At 58.0% G+C, this 22,356-nt stretch overlaps 1 protein-coding gene across 1 annotated transcript; it reads left to right on the top strand.

Annotated features, from left to right (window-relative positions):
• Nucleotides 1-7,214: 7,214 nt before the first annotated feature.
• Nucleotides 7,215-18,913, top strand: UTP25 (UTP25 small subunit processome component). Its single transcript, XM_016191726.2, has 12 exons — nucleotides 7,215-7,433; nucleotides 8,189-8,228; nucleotides 8,490-8,751; nucleotides 11,659-11,832; nucleotides 12,906-12,994; nucleotides 14,232-14,651; nucleotides 14,762-14,981; nucleotides 15,180-15,382; nucleotides 17,081-17,263; nucleotides 17,344-17,456; nucleotides 17,908-18,153; nucleotides 18,466-18,913. Exons 1-12 carry the CDS (start codon nucleotides 7,327-7,329, stop codon nucleotides 18,707-18,709), a joined length of 2,301 nt encoding a protein of 766 aa, XP_016047212.2. The 5' UTR covers nucleotides 7,215-7,326; the 3' UTR covers nucleotides 18,710-18,913.
• Nucleotides 18,914-22,356: the final 3,443 nt, after the last annotated feature.

The raw sequence follows: 22,356 nt of genomic DNA on the forward strand, positions 1-22,356 counted from the left end.
CCCTATGGTTCCCACATACCCTGGGCCGCTCCCCAGGCCCCACAGAGATGTGTTTTAGCCTCTGTTCTAGAACTCTCTATGCAGACTCCTTCTGCAGCCACTCTGCCCCACACAGAGCAGTTGATCTGTCAGGCAGGGCTGACGCCTGGGCTCTTGGAATCCAGCAGAGGTGCTGGTTTTAAATGTTCTAATAGGATGGGGTCAGAGGGACAGCGTGGTGTCAGGGCAAAAGCCTTTTGTGCCTGAGGCTCTGAGGTCTCAGGCTCAATCCCTGGACCCACCATAGCCAGAGTTGGGCAGTGTTCTAGTCAAAAGTAAATACACGGGGCACGAAGCACAAGGACCGGCTCCCCGGAAGGGGGTTGCTTCATAGGCAGTGAAGTAGGTCTGCAGGTGTCTGTCTTTCTCTCCCCCTCTCTGTCTTCCCCTCCTCTCTCCATTTCTCTCTGTCCTATCCAACAACAACAGCAGCAGTAACAGAAATAACAATAATAACAACAAGGGCAACAGAAATGGGAAAAAGTGGTTTGGGAGGTGACTCAGTGGATAATGCACTGGATTCTCAAACATGAGGTCCCAAGTTCAATCCCCAGCAGCACATGTACCAGTGATGTCTGGCTCTTTCTTCTTATCTTTCTCATGAATAAATAAATAATTTCTTTTAAAAAGGGGGGGGAAGTTGGGCGGTAGCACAGCAGGTTAAGCGCATGTGGTGCAAAGTGCAAGGACCAGCGTAAGGATCCCGGTTCAAGCCCCCGGCTCCCCACCTGCAGGGGAGTCGCTTCACAGGCGGTGAAGCAGGTCTGCAGGTGTCTGTCTTTCTCTCCCCCTCTCTGTCTTCCCCTCCTCTCTCCATTTCTCTCTGTCCTACCCAACAACGACAACACCAACAATAACAATAATAACCACAACAAGGCCACAACAACAAAGGCAACAAAAGGGGGAAAAAACAGCAGGAGCAGTGGATTCACGGTGCAGGCACTGAGCCCCAGCAATAACCCTGGAGGCAAAATAAATAAATAAATAAATACAAAAATAAGTAAGTAAGTAAGTGTATATGGCCTGTCCAGACCAGCCCGTGGGAAAACCCACAGTGTGGGCAGCGTCCACTAGAGGGCGGGCAGGCCTGCGCCTCCAGCCCCACTTTCTCCTCAGGCCGACTCAGGGTTGGGGGGGTCTGCCTCATGGCCACGCAGCGTGATTCATGGCCACAAATGGCGGCAGACATGCTCATTAGTCCCTGCACCGCCCATGGGGCTCCTGGGGGCTCCTGGGGGAGTCTGAGAGGGGTGTAGCTGACGCCTCTGTGGAGGCTCCCGAGCACCTGCAGGGCTTTCCTCTCACGGGCGCCCACCCCTTCCCGGACAAGAGGCGCCTGGAGCTTCTTGCTTCTCAGACACATGCCCCTGTCCACCGCCACACACTGTCAGCTTCCTGTCCTGCGGCCCTCTGCCCAGCCCTGAGCACACACACAGCCTCACACAAAATCTCTCTCCCACACAGTCACACACACACAGTCTCACACTCATCCACTCACACTCTTACACAGTCACACATAATCTTTCACACACAGTCTCACACACAACCTCACACTCATTCACTCACACTCACAATCTTACACAGTCACACATAATCTTTCACACACAGTCTCACACAACCTCAAACTCATTCACTCATACTCACAATCTTACACAGTCACACACCCTCACACACAGTCACACATAATCTCTCACACACTCAGTTTCACACAACCTCACACTCATCCACTCACACTCACAATCTTACACACCCACACACCCTCACACAGTCACACATAATCTCTCACACACAGTCTCCAAAAACCTCACACTCATTCACTCACACTCACAATCTTACACAGTCACACACCCTCACACACAGTCACACATAATCTCACACACACACACAACCTCACACAAAATCTCTCTCACATATACAGTCACACACACACACAGAGTCTCACACTCATCCACTCACACTCACAATCTTACACACCCACACACCCTCACACACAGTCACACATAATCTCTCACACACTCAGTCTCAACCTCACACTCATTCACTCACACTCACAATCTTACACACCCACACACCCTCACACACAGTCACACATAATTACTCACACACTCAGTCTCACACAACCTCACGCTCATTCACTCACTCACAATCTTACACACCCACACAACCTCACACACAGTCACACATAATCTCACACACACACAGCCTCACACAAAATCTCTCTCACATATACAGTCACACACACACAGAGTCTCGCACTCATCCACTCACACTCACAATCTTACAGTCACACATAATCTCTCACACACAGTCTCACACAACCTCACACTCACACTCTTACACACCCACACACCCTCACACACAGTCACACATAATCTCTCACACACAACCTCACACAAATTGACACTCACAGTCACACGCAGTTTCAAACACACAGTCACACCTGCTGTGTCATAAAATTGTTTATGAAATGAAACTATTTGTGAAACCCCCCCAGGGTCAAGGTATTGGCAAGGCAAACACTTCCAGTCAGCGCCTTTCCACTGCCTGCCCTCCCTGCCCTCCTCTCGGTGATTACCTCTTAACCTGTCTATTGCAATAAACTTTATTTTTTTTTAAGATTTTATTTATTTATTAATGAGAAAGACAGGAGGAGAGAAAGAATCAGACATCACTCTGGTACATGTGCTGCCAGGGATTGAACTCGGGACCTCCTGCTTTAGAGTCAGTCAGTGCTTTATCCACTGCCCCGCCTCCCGGACCACACCCAATAAGCTTTATAAAACCTTTGCCGCTTCCTGGTTCTCTCTCCCAGATCCCCTGGGCACGGCCAGCCAGAAGGAGGCAGAACATGACTTCAACACTCACCCACTCACACTCCCCAAACCACACAGCCTCACACACTCAGTCACACCCTCACACAGGAGGGCAGCGGGCAGCTCTCCCCAGCGCCCGCCCGAGGGCCATTCCCACACCTGGGCCGCCCAGTCTGTGTGGGAGAGAGAGAGAGGGAGAGGAGAGGAGAGAGAGATGGTTTTCATTCGGGGTGGGGGGGCGCTTTCACTCTTGGTGTGAGCAGACAGACCTCCGTGTCACAGACAGACAGGGCTCCTCAGGTAGGGCGGGGGGGGGGGGGGGGGGCTGTGCCGGCCACTGTGAGGGTGGCAGGTCCCAGAGGCCCCAGGGCTGAGGGGGTGGAGTGGGAGGAGTCCCCAGACTCCACCTGCTGAGCGCCTGAACATAGCTAATGGCTTCCTGCGAGCCGCCTGGTGCTGATGGAAAGGACTGTGTCTCTGATCTGGAAACAGAGGAGACAGAGGCCCGTTGTCCCGCAGAAGAGCCACTCCCTGGGGCCGGCGGGCTGGGGCGCTGGCATCCGCACTGCGGGCGTGAGGCGTGAGCACAGGAGCGGCCCCAGAGCCTGGCCAGCTCACACCCTGGGCACGGGTGCCGCTAGGATGAGTCCTTGGGTGGTTTCTGTCTTTTCCCAGCAGTGCGATCTGGGACTTGATGCCTGCGTGATTTCACTGCTCTGGAAGGACTGTTGTTTCCTTGTTTGAAGCCAGATGGTGTGAGACAGAGAGACAGAGAGGGTGAGACACAGAGAGGAGACATAGCTCAGCACTGGCCCCATGTAGGTGCCCCCATGTGGTGGCCAGGGCGGGTTCAAGCCTGGGTCCCTGTGTACGGTGACATGTGGGCTCTGCGGGGTGAACCATCTTCTGGCCCCAGCATTTTTTTAAAATAGACAATAGGCTTGTGTTGGTGCTAGGAAGCCATGTCTAACTCTGGACAAGGAAGCCCACACACTTTGAAATAGCCGTACAAAATACAGAGACCTTCTACATCTCCGTTCCTCGGGCCACCATCAGTCGCAGACTAACACAGTATTGGCCCCCAGCCCCGCCAGTCTGTAGGTCCTCTGTCCAGCCTGATGACCTGACTGCCCTGCACAGTGACAAGGTGACCGGTCCACTTGGCCGTCCAGCCAGAACCTGCAGCCCAGGCCTCACCTCCGCAGGCGCAGAGGCTGGCTCCGAATGCTTTGCAAGTCGGACTTCCTGCACCACGGGAGGCTGGGCCAGCCAGCGTTTTTCCTGACACTTTCTTCTTCCTTGGAAACGTAGAGGTGCAAATTGCCGGCCTTTCTCTCTGACACTTTTTCTTCCTTTCCTGCTGTTACAGCTCTGTGTGTCCGTAAACGTGAGTCTAGTTTTTCAAAAAGATTCACTCATCACATGTGCCAACAACTGCACTTACTGTCGGCTGTGAACCACTACTCCTGCCAATAAATTAATTAATTTAAAAAGATCCATTCAGAGAGTCGGGCAGCAGCGCAGCGAGTAAAGCGCAGGTGGCAGGAGGCTCAAGGACCGGCGTAAGGATCCCGGTTCGAGCCCCCGGTTCCCCACCTGCAGGGGAGTCGCTTCACAGGCGGTGAAGCAGGTCTGCAGGTGTCTGTCTTTCTCTCCCCCTCTCTGTCTTCCCCTCCTCTCTCCATTTCTCTCTGTCCTAGCCAACAACGACGACATCAATAACAACAAAAACAATGAAAAAACAAGGGCAATGAAAGTGAAAATAAATAAATAAATATAAAAAATAAATTAAATAAAAAGATCCACTCACATGAGAGAGACCCCAGAGCACAGCTCAACTCTGGGAATCAGTGGTGCCAGGGGCTGGTGGGGCCTGGGGACCTGGGGAGAGTCGGCAGGGGCTCCAGCAGGGGAGCAAGGAGCTGCGTGGGCTCATCTCCCTCGCTGAGGGACTGATTGCTTCCCTGCGTGACCAGAGTCCGGTTGAGCGGGCCGCAGACCAGGACCAGTGCTATTTGGCCTGGGGCTGTCCGCACAGTCTCCGGGCCATATCGTTCCTCTCTGAGGTCCACTTCTCTCCACCGCTGTCACCCACACACATCAAAGTCAGCTGCTTAGGGCTGGTGACATAACACAGAGGTTCTGCAAAAAGACTTTTATGCCGGGAGCACCAAAGTTCCCTGGGTTCAGTCCCCAGCACCATCACAAGCCAGAGCTGACCACTTCATTCATCATTAGAGAAATGCAAATTCAAATTATGCAGAGATCCCACCTCACACCTGAGAGAAGGGCTTCCATCAACACACCAGGGAGTCAGAGGCGTGGGAGAGGCTGTGGAGAGAAGGGACCCTGCTCCACTGCTGGTGGGAACGCAGACTGGGCAGCCCCTCTGGGAGACAGGTGCACGGCCCTAGACAAGTAGACATGGAGTTTCCTTGTGACCAGCAGTCCCACTGTTAGGCCTTTATCCAGCGGACACTGAAACACTAATTGGACAACCACAGAGTGGAAGCAGCCTGAATGTCCATAGGAAGTTATGGGATGCATATTCCACGGAATACTACTCTGTGATCAGAAAAAATGATGCTGTGTCCTCTGGGTCAGGATGGATGGAGCTGGAGGTGATTATGCCTAGGGAAATAAGAGAAGAAAGACAACTACTGACCAAATGGTTTCACTCCTATGTGGAATCTGGAGAGCTGATTCACATGAACTTGCCAAAACCAGAAAAAAAAAAAAAAAAAAAAACAGAAGCAAGCTGCTGGTGATCTCTGGGAGGTGGGCGGGAGGGGACATGGTGGAGGGTGTGGTGTAATCTTACAGTCTTGTAACAAACCATTATAACAAACAACAACAACAACAACAAGCCGGAGCAGAGCAGTGCTCTGGTAAAATAATAATAATGATGCTGATAATAATAGTATCCCTCTCCGCCTCTAGCACAGTCTAGGAGGTTGTGGTGACTGTGCCGTCACATACAGTGGCCACCGGGAGCAGGACACAGCTGCCGCCCCGAGCTGCTCAGCCGGTGCCGGCACAGGGTGCAGACCCCACCCCACTTTTGTGAATAAGGGGGAGGTTCAGTCCCCAGCACCTCCAGTGCTCTGCTCTCTAAGATAGATGAATCGCTTTAATTTTTTTACTTTGAAAATTTTTTGTATTATTATTATTATTTAATGTTTATTTTCCCTTTCGTTGCCCTTTTTATTGTTGTTGTTATTGTAGTTATCGTTGATGTCATTGTTGTTGGCTAGGACAGAGAGAGATGGAGAGAGGAGGGGAAGACAGAGAGGGGGAGAGACAGACAGACACCTGCAGACCTGCTTCACCGCCTGTGAAGCGACTCCCCTGCAGGTGGGGAGCCGGGGGCTCGAACCAGGATCCTTACGCAGTTAAATTTTTTTATATTTATTTATTCCCTTTTGTTGCCCTTGTTTTATTGTTGTCGTTACTATTGTTATTGATGTCGTTGTTGTTGGATAGGACAGAGAGAAATGGCGAGAGGAGGGGAAGACAGAGAGACAGGGGGAGAGACAGACAGACACCTGCAGACCTGCTTCACCGCCTGGGAAGCGACTCCCCTGCAGGTGGGGAGCCGGGGGCTCGAACCGGGATCCTCACGCCGGTCCCTGCGCTTGGCGCCCCGTGCGCTTAACCCGCTGCGCCACCGCCCGGTTCCCGTATTATTATTTTTCATTTTTATTTATTGGATCGAGACAGGCAGCAATTGCTAGGGAAGGGGAGAGGCAGAGAGACCCCTGCAGCCCCGCTTCACCCCTCGCAAAGCTGCCCCCTGCAGGTGGGGCCGGGGCTCGAACCCGGGTCCCTGCGCACTGTGCCGCGTGACGGGGCGCCCCCGCCCGGCCCCACGGATGAATCTTAGGCGGGGCTTCTGGGGCTCGGGCACAAGCTGGACCCCGCTCCGGGAGCTGGAGGGAGGCCGAGTGCGCAGGCCCAGACAGCAGCCGGGGCCGCCGCCAGCTCACGCGGGTGTCAGCCCCGCTGTCTGCGGTCTCTGCCACGGCCGCGCACGCCCCGCCCTCCACGCGAGGTCCCGCCCACCCGCGCACGCCCCGCCCACCACGCGCGGCCCCGCCCTCCCGCGCACGGCCCGCCCTCCACGCGCGGCCCCGCCCTCCCGCGCACGCCCCGCCCTCCACGCGCGGCCCCGCCCTCCCGCGCACGCCCCGCCCTCCACGCGCGGCCCCGCCCTCCCGCGCAGCCCCTTCCCGGAGCAGGCCCCGCCCCCTCCACCTACAAAAGCCCCGCTCCGTGTAAGCCCCGCCCCTCAGAGGCCGGCGTGTTCCAGTGCGCATGCGTGTGTGGCACGCCCCGCTTGAGGACGCGGCGGAACCGGAAGTTCCGCCGAAAGCTCTTCCCGCAGGACTTGTGGTATCTCGGCTTTACGGACGGTTTCCGCCGTCGAGCGCGGCGGCGCCCCCACGTGAGGCCGAGAGGCTCCGAGGGATCCGCCATGGGCAAGCGCGGTCGCCGCGGCCGCAGCCAGCTGCTCAGCTCGCTGACCAAGAAGCAAAAGAAGCATCTGCGGGACTTCGGCGAGGAGCACCCCTTCCATGACCGGTGCGCGCGCGCCCCGCGGTGGGGGACCCGGGTGTGAGGGGATCTGGGGGAGTGAGGGGACCCGGGAGTGAGGGGATCTGGGGGAGTGAGGGGACCCGGGAGTGAGGGGATCTGGGGGAGTGAGGGGACCCGGGAGTGAGGGGATCTGGGGGAGTGAGGGGACCCGGGAGTGAGGGGATCTGGGGGTGTGAGGGGACCCGGGTGTGAGGGGACCCGGGAGTGAGGGGATCTGGGGGTGTGAGGGGACCCGGGTGTGAGGGGATCTGGGGGTGTGAGGGGACCCGGGAGTGAGGGGATCTGGGGGTGTGAGGGGACCCGGGAGTGAGGGGATCTGGGGGTGTGAGGGGACCCGGGAGTGAGGGGATCTGGGGGTGTGAGGGGACCCGGGAGTGAGGGGACCCCATCTCATGGAGCGTTTGTGGGGCACCCAGGTTGTGACGGCACTTGCCGGATGTGCGGCTACTGGGGTTTGTGGGGGACGGGCTGAGGGGCGGCCCTGAGTGCGAGGCACCGGGAGGGAGTTGTTGGGGTCCCTTGCAGCGTCTTGGATCTGCTGGTGTGAGAGTCGGGGACCCTGCGCGAGTGCAGGCCGGGACCGTGAGGGATTCTGGGTGGTGTCCGGGCGGCAGGGTCAGGGGCTTGTGGGCCCCCGGGCGGGCGGTGGGCTGAGGCGGGTCTGACCCGGTAGCTCCCCGCACCCCTGCGGGCAGGGCTGTCACCCGGCGTTCCCCCACGTGCCCTGTGCCTCTTCGCAGGGTGCCCGGAGAGGACGCCAAGCCCCGGCTCTGCCGCCCGGTGAGGCCCGTCGTGTGGAGGTGGCTTTTCGGGGGCGCCTCCGAGGGTGGGAGTCCCGGGAGCCAGGGTCCCGCCGCCCTGCTGCCCCGCCTGTGGTGCGGGCTCCCTTGCTCTGCGGGCCTGCGCCTGCGGGGAGAGAAGCCAGAGCCAGGGCCGCTCGGGCCGCCCCTCCGGGTGGGTGACCGGGTGGGTGGGTGACCGGCGCCGGCGGGGGGGGGCCGCCAGGAGGCCCGCTGTGTGTGGCTCGCTCCTTCCCGTTAGCCGGAGAGTTCCGACTCGGCGAGTTCGGAAAGTGAAGGAGAAAACGCACCCGAACGCGTTTCTGGCTACCACCAACTCCTCGCCACGTTAAAGAGCGCTCCGGAGGACGAGGACGAGGACGAGGACGAGGACGAGGAGGAGGAGGAGGACGAGGAGGACGACGACGAGGACGAGGAGGAGGACGAGGAGGCGGCGGCGGAAGCGCAGGGCGAAGACAGCGGCAGAGCTAGTGACGTGGAGGAGTCGGCCGTGGCGCAGGAGGGTGGGTGTCCGCACCCCGTCTTGACTGCACTGGCCCGGGCGGCCCGGGAGTGGGGCCGTGTGCGCGCGCGTGAGCACGTGTGCGTGTGCGCGCGTGTGTGCGCGTGTGCGCGCGCACGCCTGCTGGGCGGGGCAGCCGGGGCCAGAGCAGAGGAGCTGTTCGCTTGCACCCCGTTGCTTTCGGGGGGAATTGCAGAATCTGATGAAGCAGAGCGCTTGGCTAGAAAAATGCACGAGTCCTTTCAGAGTTTCTCTGACCGGAAGAGGACTCTAGTTTGGTGTTCGCACTGCCCTTAGCCTGTTACACGTTACTGTTCTGCATTCCTCTCTCTATTGACTTTTTCCATTAAAACCATTTTTTTTAGTTACCAGAATTAGCCCTGGGGCTCAGCGCCTACATGACTGCACTGTCTCTCCCAGTGGCTGTTTGTCTTCTTCTTTTCTCTACTTCTTTTCTTTCTTTCCCTAGAGGGGAGAGGCCGAGACTGAAAGGAAAGACACCCTCAGCAGCAGCGATGCACGGCTTGTGAAGCTTGTCCCTGGTCTTTCATGGTGACATTCGTGCTGCCAGCGGCCCCTCGCGCCCCTTTAGAGAGTCGAGTCCCTTTAGATAAAGGAGCGTTAGTTACCGTGCGTGTTCTCAGATTTGTAGGGACTAGTTCGGAGGGAGGTGAGTCGAGGAGGTGTGGAGGTGAGCTGGCACTGGACGCTTAAAGGAGCGCTGTCTCCTTTAGACTTTCTGTCTCTGACTGCTTTGTTTGTCTATACTTGCAGGCCAATTTTATCGAGGTCCGGTTTGTTTATAATAAAGGGTGCTCGGGGAGTCGGGCGGTGGCGCAGTGGGTTAAGCGCACATGCCGCAAAGCGCAAGGACCGGCGTAAGGATCCCGGTTCGAGCCCCCGGCTCCCCACCTGCAGGGGAGTCGAAGTATTTAAAAATAATAATAAAGGGTGATCATTCTAAGTATATACTTTGATGAGTTAAGACCAGTACATCCATCTCTCACTGACCAGAGTAGTGACAGAACATTCCCAATGGGTCCAGAAAGCTCCTTGTCATTGTCCAGTGGATTTTCCACTGCTGGCATCCTTGCCATGCTCTTGTTCAGTAGATGAGACGTGTCTGCTCCCCACTCAGGTAGGGAGGGCAGCCCGTATATCCTGGCAGTTTTGATTCACTTGTGGTGTCCAGTGATTTCTTGGGTTTTTTTTTTTGAACATTTTATTTATTATTTTAAAAAAATATTTATTTTCTTTCTTTGCCCTTGTTGTTTTAGTGTTGTAGAAGTTGTTGTTATTGATGACGTTGTAGCATAGGACAGAGAGAAATGGAGAGGGAAGGGGAAGACAGGGAGAGACAGACACCTACAGACCTCCTTCACTGCCTGTGAAGCAACTCCCTTGCAGGTGGGGAGCCAGGGGCTTGAACCGGGATCCTCATGCCGGTCCTTGTGCTTTGCACCACCTGCGCTTAACCCACTGTGCTACCCCCCGACTCCCGATTTCTTGGTTTTTATTGCCGGAGTAGCATTCCATTGTGTGAATCCTTTTGGGTAATTGTTTTTTTTTTTCTTTCACTGTTTCCTGTTTTCCTTAAAGCTGTTTCTGTCTCATCTCTAAGGTGTCACACAAGTTGCTATAAAAATTAATTCTGCCTCTGCCTGGGGAGATAATATTGTGGTTTCGCAAAAGACCTTCATGCCTAAGTCATGCTGGGCATGGCACACCCGGTTGAGCACACGTTATAATGTTTAAGGACCGAGGTTCAAGGCCCTGACCCCCACCTGTAGGGGGAAACTTTATGAGCATTGAAGCAGGTGTTTGTCTTTTTCGTCTCTCTCTTTTATCTTCTCATTCTGTTTTTTTTTGTCTTTATCTGATCAATAAATTTTTTTTGAATTTATTTATGAGAAAGATAGGAGAGAAAAAACCAGCCATCACTCTGGTACATGTGCTGCCGGGGATCGAACTCGGGGCCTCATGCTTGAGAGTCCAAAGTTTTACCACTGTGCCACCTCCCAGACCACAATTAAAAAATAACATGAAATACATAAAAATATATATATTTTAGAATTTACTTATTCATGAGAAAGATAGGAGGAGAGAAAGAACCAGACATCACTCTGGTACATGGCTCCCGGGGATCGAACTCAGGACCTCATGGTTGAGAATCCAATGCTTTATCCACTGTGCCACCTCCCGGACCACGATATAAAAATATTTTTAAATCGTTATTTCAGGAGTAGGGGAGATAGCATGATGGTTATGCAAAAAGACTCATGCCTGAGGTTCCAAAGTCCCAGGCTCAGTCTCCATCACCACCATAAGCCAGAGCCGAGCAGGGCTCTGATAAAAATAAATAAATATAAATCATTGCTCTGATTAGAGTTGGTTTTTTAAGTTTTCTTATGGATTTTCAGACATGAAAAGTTCGGAAGAAAATGAAATTTGCTTTTTCAGTTACAAAAAAAGTAGCATGTGTTTACCGTGAGAGCATGAGGAGGGCAGCGTAGATACACGGTGTCCTCACTGCTGTGAGTCTCAGCTGCGTGTCGGGGAATGTCTTTGTGGGTGCAGGTAGGTGCAAGTGTGGGAGTCACCGGAATCACACGTCCTGTAATCTACTGTTTCCTTAGAATGTGCCACAGACCTCTGCAAGTGTGGGGTCACGTTGGTTTCCATTGTATTCTGTTGTGAGTGATTTCTGGTCACGTCCCTGTTCCTGTTGGTAGGAACCGCAAGTTAATTTTTCTGTTTCAGTGCTCGAGGTGACGAGCGCACATGTGCATTGACTTGGTGCAGGGCTGGGCCAACAGGCTGGTGGGGGGGGTGGGGTGGGTAGCTAGAATCTCTGCCTGCTTGGAAGTTCGGAAGGAGATCACTTTCATACTGTTTCTTAAAATTGCAGATAAGACCTTCCCTGATGACCCTGAGGAGGAAGCCGGGGCCGTCCCCACTGGTACCTCCCAAAAAGAGTCCCAAGAGGAGTTTACAGACGCAAAACATGAGTCACTCTTCAGCTTGGAAACCAATTTTCTAGAAGAGGAAAGTGGAGCCACCTGCTCTCCAGAGACGTCCCCAGGTCAGAGCACGGTGTGGTGCGTGCGTGCGTGCGTGAGTTCTGGGTGCTGTGGGCTGGCGCCTTAGTGAGCTGCAGTACAGACAGCAGCTGCAGCTAGACCAGAGCAGGGACAACTCTGCGTTCTGTTGCCAGTGGTCGCTCTTGGGGGGAAATGAACAGCTGGGAAAGATAGCAGGCAGCTCCCCAGCTTCACTTGTCAGGGCTGCCTTGGGAGAAACCATTTCTGAGGAGCTGTAGGGGACGCAGACTTGGTCTTCTCGCTCGGCCGCAGCAGGACTGGCCGGGTCTGGGAGTCAGGAGGCTGCTTCTTGTTATCAGTCAGCTGCCCCTGGGCTCCTGTCAGCATTGTGACCTCCCGACCAAGTGGGGTTCGGTCACAGCTCAGGGGGTCTTAGCTGGCTGCCAGGCGACTTGGCCGTGTCATGTCCTGTCCTCCTCCTGCCAGTTCCCCACGCCCAGCTGGAGCTGGGGTTGCAGTACCCACTTGGTTCTGCTGGCGGTGAGCCAGAGAATCGGGCACAGACCTGTTTCGGAGCCGAGACAGTGGAGTAGCGCTGGTGGCACAGTGACTGTCCTGCATGGCCCGTGAACGCCCCTCTACAGGCCTCATGCTGACAGCCCTTTGGCCAGCAGGGTCCCCTTGGGCCTCGCAGGCCGCTCCCGCCTGGCTCCTGGGGCTAAGGGGGCTGAGACCCACATGTGAGGGGTGCTTGAAGCGTCGGGGTGTGTTTAGACTTGGGATGTCTGTGAACTCTGACACCGTAGCTTCTCGGAGTCGAGGCCGACACTGAACTGACATTCATAAACAAAACAGGAGAAGAGAGACTCAGAGAAAAGCTGCCGTGCAGAGCTCAGCTTGGCGAGCTCCCGAGTCTCCAGACAGAAGCAGCTTTGAAGGTTGAGCTGGGAAGTGGGTGACCGGAGGGGCCCAGGGCGACAGAAGCTGCTGGGAGCCGCCCAGGGAGCAGAGGGTGAAGTTGGTGGAGGGGTGCTAATTTGATCCCCGGAAGCTGGGCCCCTATGCCCTCCCTGCCCTTGGTGCTGAGATTCTGCTGTTCTCTGTCCCGAACTAGATCCGTTTCTGCAGCACGTGAGCAAGAAGCTGAAAGAAAAGGACGTGCAGGCTGTCGCCACAAATCCCAGAACTACCCACGAGCTGAAAGTGAGTGCCGTGGCGTCCCCGGCGCAGACAGGAAGGTGCTGAGCAGTGCGGGGTCTCAGCTGCCAGCGCTGAGCTCCTGGTGGAGGCCCAGCTGTGACCGGTGCCCGCCTCTAGGGAGATCCTGCCTCTTTGGTCTCCATGGTTCTCCTCTGTTGGGAAGGGCGCAGGGTGCCCACCTCTGACACAGTGCTTGGAGGAGCCACAGCTACGACTCTGCGGCGGCCCACGGCTCTTTGCTCAGACGTGGAGCAGCACAGGCTCCTTCGGCTTTGTTCCGAGGCTGTCGGAAGAGCGGGTCGTGCTGTTCTCTGTTGGGTTTCCTGAAATGAGGATTGTAGCTGAGCTGTGAGAACTAGCACCGGGTCAGCCGAGCCAGCCATTGTCCTGTTGCCTCCTGGTCAGCCTTGCGGTGCCGCCCAGAGCTCCGTCACTGCCCCTGGGCTGTGCTCACTGCTCTCTCCCATCCCCTCATGGCCTGGTGCGGCTCCAGCAGCCCCACACACATCCTGTCTCCTGCCCTGCACCGCCTGCCCATCTCTTCCCCACGCCTGAGCCTGGTTGGCACTACTCTGCTTTCAGTTCAGATTGGCCCAAGTCCCTGGCGATGTGTTCTAGTCAACACGTTTCACCAGTTTGTCTTTTTTTTTTTTTTTTTTTTTTTTAAGATTTTATTTATTAGTGAGGAGAGTAGGAGAGAGAAAGAAAGAGCCAGACATCACTCTGGCACATGTGCTGCCGGGGATTGAGCTCAGGACCTCATGCTTGAAAGTCCAAAGCTTTATCACTGTGCCACCTCCCGGACCACACCAGTTTGTCTTTTTACCACTGAGTTCTGTGGTTTCACGGTGCAAAAAATACCAGGCTGATTTTCCACATTAGTAAAGCTGTCTACAAAGAATGTGTTTCAAGTCCAAAGAAATTTGGAAGCAACTGAAGTGGAGCAGTTGTCCCCGGGCTGGGCAGGGCCCTGCTGTCTAATGCACGTTGGGTGTGAACGTGAGTCTCTGCTTGTGCCGGTTGGTGGTGAACGAGACTGTAGCCCCTTCTCGAATGACCTCTGGCTTCCCAAAGGTCACGTATCAGCGTGGGCGGGCCCCCAGGGCAGTGGGAACTCAGTGTGAATTCGCACCCTGTGCTCCGGGGTCCTCACTTCCACTCCCACCTGTGCAGGGGGTCTGCATCACCCGAGCCAGGGAAGCCTCCACTCCTAACCTGCCTCCGCCTTTTTCTCCCCCAGTGGCCCGTCCTGGGACAGCTCGTCTTTTCTTCCAAGTTTCAGAAGCCAGAAACGTTGAAACCTGCAAAGGACATTGACTTGAAGTCACTTCACCTCCAGAAGCCTCTGGAGTCCACCTGGACCAAGGCCAATAGCCAGTTCCTCTCGGGCACCTCCCCGTCCGGCAGCCCCTTCACACCCCTACAGAAAGAGCTCTTCCTGCTCATGAACTCCTACCGGGACCTGTTTTACCCGGAGAGGACTGCCATGAAGAACGGGGAGGAGGTCCGCCACGTGTACTGCCTGCACGCCCTGAACCACGTCCTCAAGGCCAACGCCTGCGTGCTGAGCAACAACAGCCGGCACCGCAGCCAAAAGCCGCAGAAGTCGGGGGCGGGGGACGACGAGGACTTCCGGGACCAGGGGCTCACGAGGCCCAAGGTGGGCAGCCGCGGGAGGGGTCCTGCGGGTGGGTGGGCCTGGACTCGTGCTCGCCTGACGCGACCTCCCGCCTGAGCTGGAGCGGAACCCAGACTTGTCCCATCCCGCAGGTGCTGATCGTGGTGCCTTTCCGGGAGGCGGCCCTGCGGGTGGTGGAGCTCTTCATCCGCCTGCTGGAGGGTGACGGCAAGAAGAAGATCATCGTGAGCAACAAGAAGAGGTTTAGGGGGGAGTACGGCTCAGACCCTGAGGAGAGGCCCCCCAACCTGAAGAGGCCAGAGGACTACGAAGCCGTGTTCGTTGGCAACATCGATGACCACTTCCGCATAGGTGAGCGCATTTCTGGACTGCTAAGGCGGCCTCGCTGAGTGGGGTTCCCAGCCCCATAGAATGGGCTGGAGCCGAGTTTTGAGGGCAGCTGGCGGACCCCGGGCCAGGCGGGGCAGGTCCAGTCAGGTTGACACGCGGGTGGGCTGTGGCTAGGGGACGGACGGGGACCGGACAGACAGCCGAGGGGTCCTCGTGCAGGCGTGGCCATCCTCCAGCGGAGCATCCGGCTGTATGCCCCCTTCTACTCCTCCGACATCCTCATCGCCTCCCCGCTGGGCCTGAGGACCATCCTCGGCGCCGAAGGCGAGAAGAAGAGAGACTTCGACTTTCTGTCGTCCATTGAGCTGCTTGTCATCGATCAGGCCGACCTCTACCTGATGCAGAACTGGGAGCACGTCCTGGTAATGCCCTCAGGCCGCAGGGACGGGAAGCTGCTGGGCCGTGGGCCTGTGGGATGCCGCTTTGTAGGCAGACTCTTCTCTGTCTTTCTCCTTCTTCATTTTTTTTTTTTTATTAGAGCTAGAAATTGGGCGGGAAGGGGGAGGTAGGGAGAAAAAGAGACACCTGCAGCCCTGCTTCACCTCTTGTGTAGCTTCTCCCCTGCAGGTGGGCTGTGGAGGCTTGAACCCTGGTCCTTGCACATTGTATCGTGCCAGAGGAGGAGACAGCAGGAGAGGCTTCACAGCTCCACCCCAGCGTCCGCCTGTTGCTGCGGTGTCGCCATGCAGTGGCACGGCCCCAGCACTGGGTTTGAGTCATGATGTGACTGAATCCAGCTAGAGACTCAGTCAGATTGGAATCGGGGAGACAGCTTACATTTCATTCTGAAGATTATTTCTTTATTACTGGATAGAGACAGGAATTGAGAGGAGGTGGAGGGAGAGAGACAGACACCCACAGCCCTGCTTCACCACTCGTGAAGCTCTCCCCCCTGCAGGGGGCCTGGGGCTTGAACCCGGGTACTTGCGCACTGTAATGTGTGTGCCACCGCCTGGCCCCCGAATCTCTCTTTTGTAAAGGCCTCTTGTGCCCCCTGCTTCCTCCCACTGACTGACCAGTCACTGTCCAGGGCAGGGACGTTCCCGTCGGTGCTCCTCAGCCTCTTAGGAGGACTCGCTCCCTCAGACTTGCTGTCTCCCACATTGCCACACGGCCCCTTCCCGCATGCTCTGGTCTCGCGGGCAGCGGGGCTGCTTCTCCCTCCCTGTCCACACTCTGCGGAGCTGCCAGGTTTCTGGAGCAGCAGCTGTGGAGGAATCACTGTCACGAAGTTGCCGTTGCTTTTCTTGCTGCCTGTGTGTGAGTCACCCACGGCCTCAGCCCGCAGGGCTGTGCAGCAGACGCAGGCCACAGTGACGGCCATAGTGACGCCTTTCACTGACTGTCAAAAGTGAGTGTCTGGTGGAGGTAGATAGCATAACGGTTATGCAGATAGACTCCTGCCTGAGGCTCCAAAGTCCCAGGTTCAATAACTCCCCCCCCCCCCACACACACACACACATTGTCAGCCAGAGCTGAGCAGGGGTGGGGAGGGCACTCCTGGTTGAGCGCACAGGTTACAGCGCACAGGACCTGCGTTCGAGCCCCTGGTCCCCACCTGCGGGGGGAAGCTTCACGAGTGGTGAAGCAGGGCTGCAGGTGTCTGTCTCTTCCTCTCTGTCCCACCCCCTCAATTTCTGGCTGCCTCTGTCTGATAAAGAGAATAAAATTTCATAATTTAGAAGACAGTGAAAGCACCACCAGAGCACAGAGTGGCGGCCGTGGTTGATTCCCAGCTCCGACTTGGGGTGAGGCCCAGCCGACCTGGTGTCTCGTGTTCTGTTTCCCCTCTTGTGGGCCTGAGGGACCTGTGGTGACCAGGTGACATTTCAGAAGCTCCCTTAAACTATTCCTTTGTTGCCATCTTGATCCCTGAGGGATGAGGACAGAGGGGTGCACACTGGTGACCGTGGGTCAGGCTCTTCCAGCTAAGCTCTTTGTCACATTGGGGTCTCTCCCAGCTGGGCCCCGTTTTGCACTGGGGTGCTAGAGCAGAGTCCTGCTTAGTGACTCGCAGGGCAGCGGCTGGTGTGACTGCCCTGGGCCTGTCTCCGCCCCAGCACTTGATGAACCACATGAACCTGCTGCCGCTGGACGCCCACGGCGTGGACTTCTCTCGAGTGCGCATGTGGGGCCTTAACAACTGGTCCAGGTACTACCGGCAGACGCTGCTGTTCGGGGCCCTGCAGGACGCCCAGATCAACGCCGTGTTCAACAAGTTCTGCCTCAACCTGCAGGGCCAGGTGGGTGCTCCTGCCAGCTGTGGGGTCATGGCAGAGGGCGGCCCTGGCGCACGGGGGCTCACCTGCTGTCCGCCTGCCAGGTGACTGTGAGGAGTGTCCCGACAACGGGCTCCATCAGCCTCGTCCTGGTGCAGCTTCCTCACGTCTTCCAGAGGATGGAGGCCAAGGACCTCATGGCAGTCATTGATGCCAGGTGAGCCGCCCTCCCTGGTGCTGCCAGGTGCCCAGAGCCGGGCGGGTGTTAGTGGAGCCCCGATGGGCGACCACCATTCGGCTCCTGTCTGGTCAGCTGGAGGAGACGACCCCGGGAAGAGACGGTGGCACAGCCTTGTCCTCGGGCGCCCGCCTCAGTGGCGGGGCTGGTGCTGCAAGCTGGGTCGTCCCCAGAAAGGCTGTTTCTTGAGACATCTCACCTTCCCCTGGCTGCTCTCGGTTCACTCAGAATGTGGAGTGGGCGGTGGGGGTGTGGTGTGGTGTGGTGTCTTCCTCCCAGAAGAATCCTCTGGTGCTGAGGAAGGGTTAGACGTAACCCTCCAGGGCTGTCCCTATGTGGTCTGTGCTGCCTGCAAATCCTCGGGGAGGGGCGTGTCCTGGACCCCCAGCCCGGCCTTCACGCCCTGACCGCCCCGTGCCGTCCCGAGCAGGTTTGACTTCTTCGTGAACAAGGTTCTGCCTCAGTACCGCGACGCCGTCATGTCACACACGCTCATCTACGTCCCTTCCTACTTCGACTTTGTGCGGCTCCGGAACTACTTCAAGAAGGAGGAGCTGAACTTCGCCCACATCTGCGAGTACACCCGCAGGTCTGACGTGTCCAGGGCCAGGCACTTCTTTCGGCTCGGGGAGAAGCAGTTCCTGCTGCTCACTGAACGCTTCCACTTCTACAAAAGGTGAGGCCTCTGGGCTGGGCCGGCTGTCTGTCCTGGTGTCTGGCTGGTGGGCTTCTTCCCGGGTGGGCACTTTGGGCATAGCAGGACTGGATGAGCGGGGAGCTCGGAGTCTTGGGCCAGGTCCCCCCGCACCCTCAGCCGTGCACCCCCATAGACGCACCGAGAGTCAGACACCACCCGGCCATCCTCCCTGCAACGCCCAGGCCCGTCGGGCGCACGCAGCCCTCTCGAGCTGGTTGGTGTGGGTGCTCTCCCTCCTGCCCCTGCGACCCCCCCCAGCTGACTGCCCCCCCCCCCACACACACACACCAGGTACACCATCAAAGGCGTCCGGAACCTGATCTTCTACGAGCTGCCCACCTACGCCCACTTCTACAGTGAGATCTGCAACATGCTGCGCGCGGCTGGCGGCGGGGAGGAGGCGGCCTGGACCTGCACCGTGCTCTACTCCAGGTACGATGCCCAGCGGCTGGCCGCCACGGTGGGCGTGGAGCGGGCTGCCCAGATGCTGCAGTCCAAGAAGAACGTGCACCTCTTCGTCACCGGGGAGAGATGAGACGGCGTGGCTGGCTGTGCCATGTGGGTCCTGGTGTGGGCCAGGGGCAGCTCAGCACCACACAGACACCTCGTCAGAGTTGCCACGGACGCTCCACGCGGGGCTGCTGGGACTCGAGTGGCTGGAAGGAGACGTCCACGTGACCTTACTGTAAACTGGATTTCTTGTGCTTCGAATCTAACTTATTACACTGTCAAGATGTTTTCCGGGCTGTTTGTTTTGTCTAACCATTTTTTAACTGAGGTAACGTTTGGGACTGTATGTCACACCACGTCGCCACCTGCCCTGCCTGTCCCTCCGGTTCCGGGGTGCGGCGTGTGCGTGCATGTATGCAGCTCGCCGCACACTGGTGGCCGCCCGTCAGGGTCCTGTGTGCCTGCTGCTCCGCGCCCCCTTCCCGCGCCCTCTGCCTCTGCCAGTCAGTTTCAGTCCGAGGCAGCTGGACGCTGAGTACTGGCGCACATTTGCCTGATATCTCTCACTTGCTCATATTCTCTTCCGTTTCTCTGACTGGGGAGAAGTTCACAGACGGTGTCCTAGAACTCAGCACTTTCTTTGTCCTGTGTCTTTGTCAGAGGCTTCAGGCCCTGTGATTGTGTCATTACCGCCCCAGTTGGTGCCATGGTGAGAGAGAGCCGCCTGCACCCTCTGCATGTGACCGTCCAGGTCCCAGCACCGGACGCTGAGGAGACTTGCCTTGCTCAGCTGAAGGCTTTGGACTGCTCGTGAATTCCTTGTCCCGCGTGGGGTTTACTTCTGGGCTTTTGGTTTGATGCCACTCTGGCTGGCTCCTCCTCTGGTGCCGTCCCGGCTGGCACCCAGCTTGGCAGCCGGGTTTGAAGTCTGTAAACACTGCCCGGTGGTTTGGTTTGCTTTGGCTTTTCCTCAGGAGTGTTCTGACTACTCAGCGTCTTCTGCGATTTCATTCAAGTTTGGGGACACTTTGTTCTATTTCTGGAAGGCTGTCGTTGGGGACTTTGTAGAGATGACATGCAACTCATTAGCCTCAGGTAAAATAGCCGTTTTGATTGCGTTGCTGTTTCCAGTGTGCTTTGAAAAGCAGTTTGACTGGCGTTTTCCTCAAGCGAAACGTTACAGTTCAGAGCTTGGCCGTCTGAGAGTAACTGAGGCCTATCTGGAGACCGGCCCTCGTGTGGCCTCCTGTAGCTGGGACTCTGTTGAGTCCGGAGAGCAGCGCTGCTCGCGGTTACCCTCTCCCCACTGAGCCCCAGCCCGGTTCTTCCAGATCCCCCCATCCTCCGAAATGGGGACGTGCCTGAGACCGTGCCCTGTGAGGGTCGGCACCCCAGCTCTCCCTTGGCCTGCGGCCTTGGCACTTCGGTGTTTGCTGGCCCGTGACCGGCGCGGCTGCTTCCTGCGGCCGGTTCGCAGGTGTTTTGGCATTTGGGGCAGACGCGGCGGGGGTGCGTCTCCCGTGTCCTCAGGTCTCGGCGCGGGTGACTCTTCCCCCTCTTTTCCATTTGCGGTGGTGCCGTCACTGGGTCCCGCCCTCAGCCTCCAGTGAGTTCCAGGCTGGCTCCGGACACTTCTCCGGCAGCGGGGCCCCTGGTCTGAGTGCGGGGCCACAGGCCGAAGGACTCGGCAAGGAGACAGCTCCCGTGCGTGGAGCAGACCCGAGGGGCGGGCGAGAGTGGCCCCCTTCTGAGAGACACGGCTAACGTGACTTCCCTCCCCACTCTCCAGGGAGCCCAGCACCCTCGCGCCCCGCAGGCGACCGCACGGCAAGCAGTCGTGTGGCCCCGGGAAACAGCCCCGTGGTAATTCCAAGTCCCCCGCCAGCGACGGGCACCTGGCACTCTGCTCTGGGGCGGCCGGCTGTGCCACCTCGTGCGCCGTCGTGTCCAGGGCTGCGAGTCGCGTGCACACGGCCCCTGAGGCGGGGTCCCGCTCCCGCCCAGAGCCCGGTGGGCCGGGGACCCTAGCGGTGGGAGCCCTGCCCTGCAGTCGGCGGGCTTTCTGCTGGGCGGCGGCAGGACGCGAGGGCAGCGGACGAGCGCGCCTTCCTTAGAGAGCCGGACGCGGCCTGCGTGGTGGGCGACGAGCGGGGGGCCTGGGGTGGGGACCCGCCTTCAGGTTCCCTCGCGGGAGATATTTGTGACCTCGCCGCCATTCTGTCGCAGACGTTTTGCTCACAGAAGCGAAGCTTTTTCTGGAAGCATAGCTCAACAGCTGTAGGCTCACGCTGACTCGCTGGTCTGGAGCCGCTAGTTGAGGAGCAGAAGCGCCACAGGCGGCGGCAGTGGGAGGGGGGGAGCCTTTCCCTGAGGCCCGCTCCCCTCAGCTCAGACGGCGGAGGAAGCAGGAGCTGGGGGGACACCCAGCCGGGGTGGGGAGACTGCAGCCACACCAGCTCAGTTCACCATGACGTCTGCCAGCTGGGCCTGGGCCTGGGCCTGGGCCTGGGCCGCTGCCTCCCCTCGTCTGTCCGCAGCCAGTCCTGAGACTCCCCTCCTGGGTGAAGAAGCGCCAAGGGCGCGAGAGGAGGAGGAGGAGGAGGACTCGGCGCCCAAGGACCTTGGCCGAGTCGTGCGGGGGTGGCCGGTCAGGTCAGGGCGCTGTGCCTCTTCATCCAGGAGGAGACCGACCGGAAGCTGAGGACTGGCTGTGGGCTGAGCACGGCCCTCCTGCGAAGCCGTCCAGAGGTCTGTCTGGTCTCGTGGGCTCCCTGCAGCCAGGGCCTCCTGTGCGCTTGCTCCGGCATCTAAAAGCGCGTTTCCCGACACCCAGGAGAGAGGTGGCAGTCCTGGTTCCTGCCCCTGGAGCTCCCGTTAGAGTTTGGCCTCAGCGGAAAATCCCACAGGCGGGGCCGCAGGGACCGGCTCCCCACCCGCAGGGGGGTCGCTTCCCAGGCGGTGAAGCGGGTCTGCGGGTGTCTGTCTTTCTCTCCCCACCCCCCCGTCTTCCCCTCCTCTCTCCAGTTCTCTCTGTCCCGTCCAACAACAGCAATGACAGTAATAACAAGGGCAACACAATGGGGAAAATGGCCTCCAGGAGCAGCGGGTTCTTAGTGTAGGCACCGAGCCCCGGCGGTGACCCTGGAGGCAAACAAGAAAACCCCGGTGTGTGTGTGTGTGTGTGTGTGTGTGTGTGTGTGTGGGTGAAGGCCGGCTCCGGCCACGCCGAGTCCACAGAGACAGGTGCCCGGAAGCTGCACGGCTGGGTCTGCGAGCCTGTGCTCATAGGTGTCGCGGCCCCTGCCCAGGAGGCCGTCTGTCACGAGTCGCCTCCATCGGTGGCTTTCTGGGGAGGAGAGTGGCTTCCGGGGCTCTCGGTTGCTCCCCGAGGGAGCTGGTCTCAGTGAGGCCTTGAGCGCGGCAGAGCGGCCCTGCCCAGCGTGGGCCTTGCCGCCGCTTTTCTCGCCGGTTGCCTCGCTCTTCCTGCCCGTGTTTCCCGTTTCTTCTGCTCTCTCCCCTCCTTCCTCTTGCTGGTACCCAGCTCAGTACATGACGAGGCGCCCTGCTGACTGTCCGCGGGTACCAAGTACCCCCAACGAGACCCCGAAGCTCCCCTGCCGCCATCTGCCAGTTCTGTCCAGGGGTAGAGACCCGCCGGTCGGCAGCGTTCAGGGTTCGTGAGGATTCTCGTGACAGTGAGACGACGCCCAGGACTGAGTCAGGCACTGCCGT

This window comes from Erinaceus europaeus, chromosome 19 (assembly GCF_950295315.1).
Source record: "Erinaceus europaeus chromosome 19, mEriEur2.1, whole genome shotgun sequence".
NCBI classification, from domain to species: Eukaryota; Metazoa; Chordata; class Mammalia; order Eulipotyphla; family Erinaceidae; genus Erinaceus; species Erinaceus europaeus.

What these genes read in the sequence shown, in the direction of transcription:
- UTP25 (XM_016191726.2), top strand. Translation starts at nt 7,327, where the DNA reads ATGGGCAAGCGCGGTCGCCGCGGCCGCAGCCAGCTGCTCAGCTCGCTG. An exon ending in GAACTACCCACGAGCTGAAA is followed by an intron (nt 12,995 to 14,231) that starts GTGAGTGCCGTG and finishes TTTCTCCCCCAG; the next exon opens with TGGCCCGTCCTGGGACAGCT. An exon ending in CGATGACCACTTCCGCATAG is followed by an intron (nt 14,982 to 15,179) that starts GTGAGCGCATTT and finishes GTCCTCGTGCAG; the next exon opens with GCGTGGCCATCCTCCAGCGG.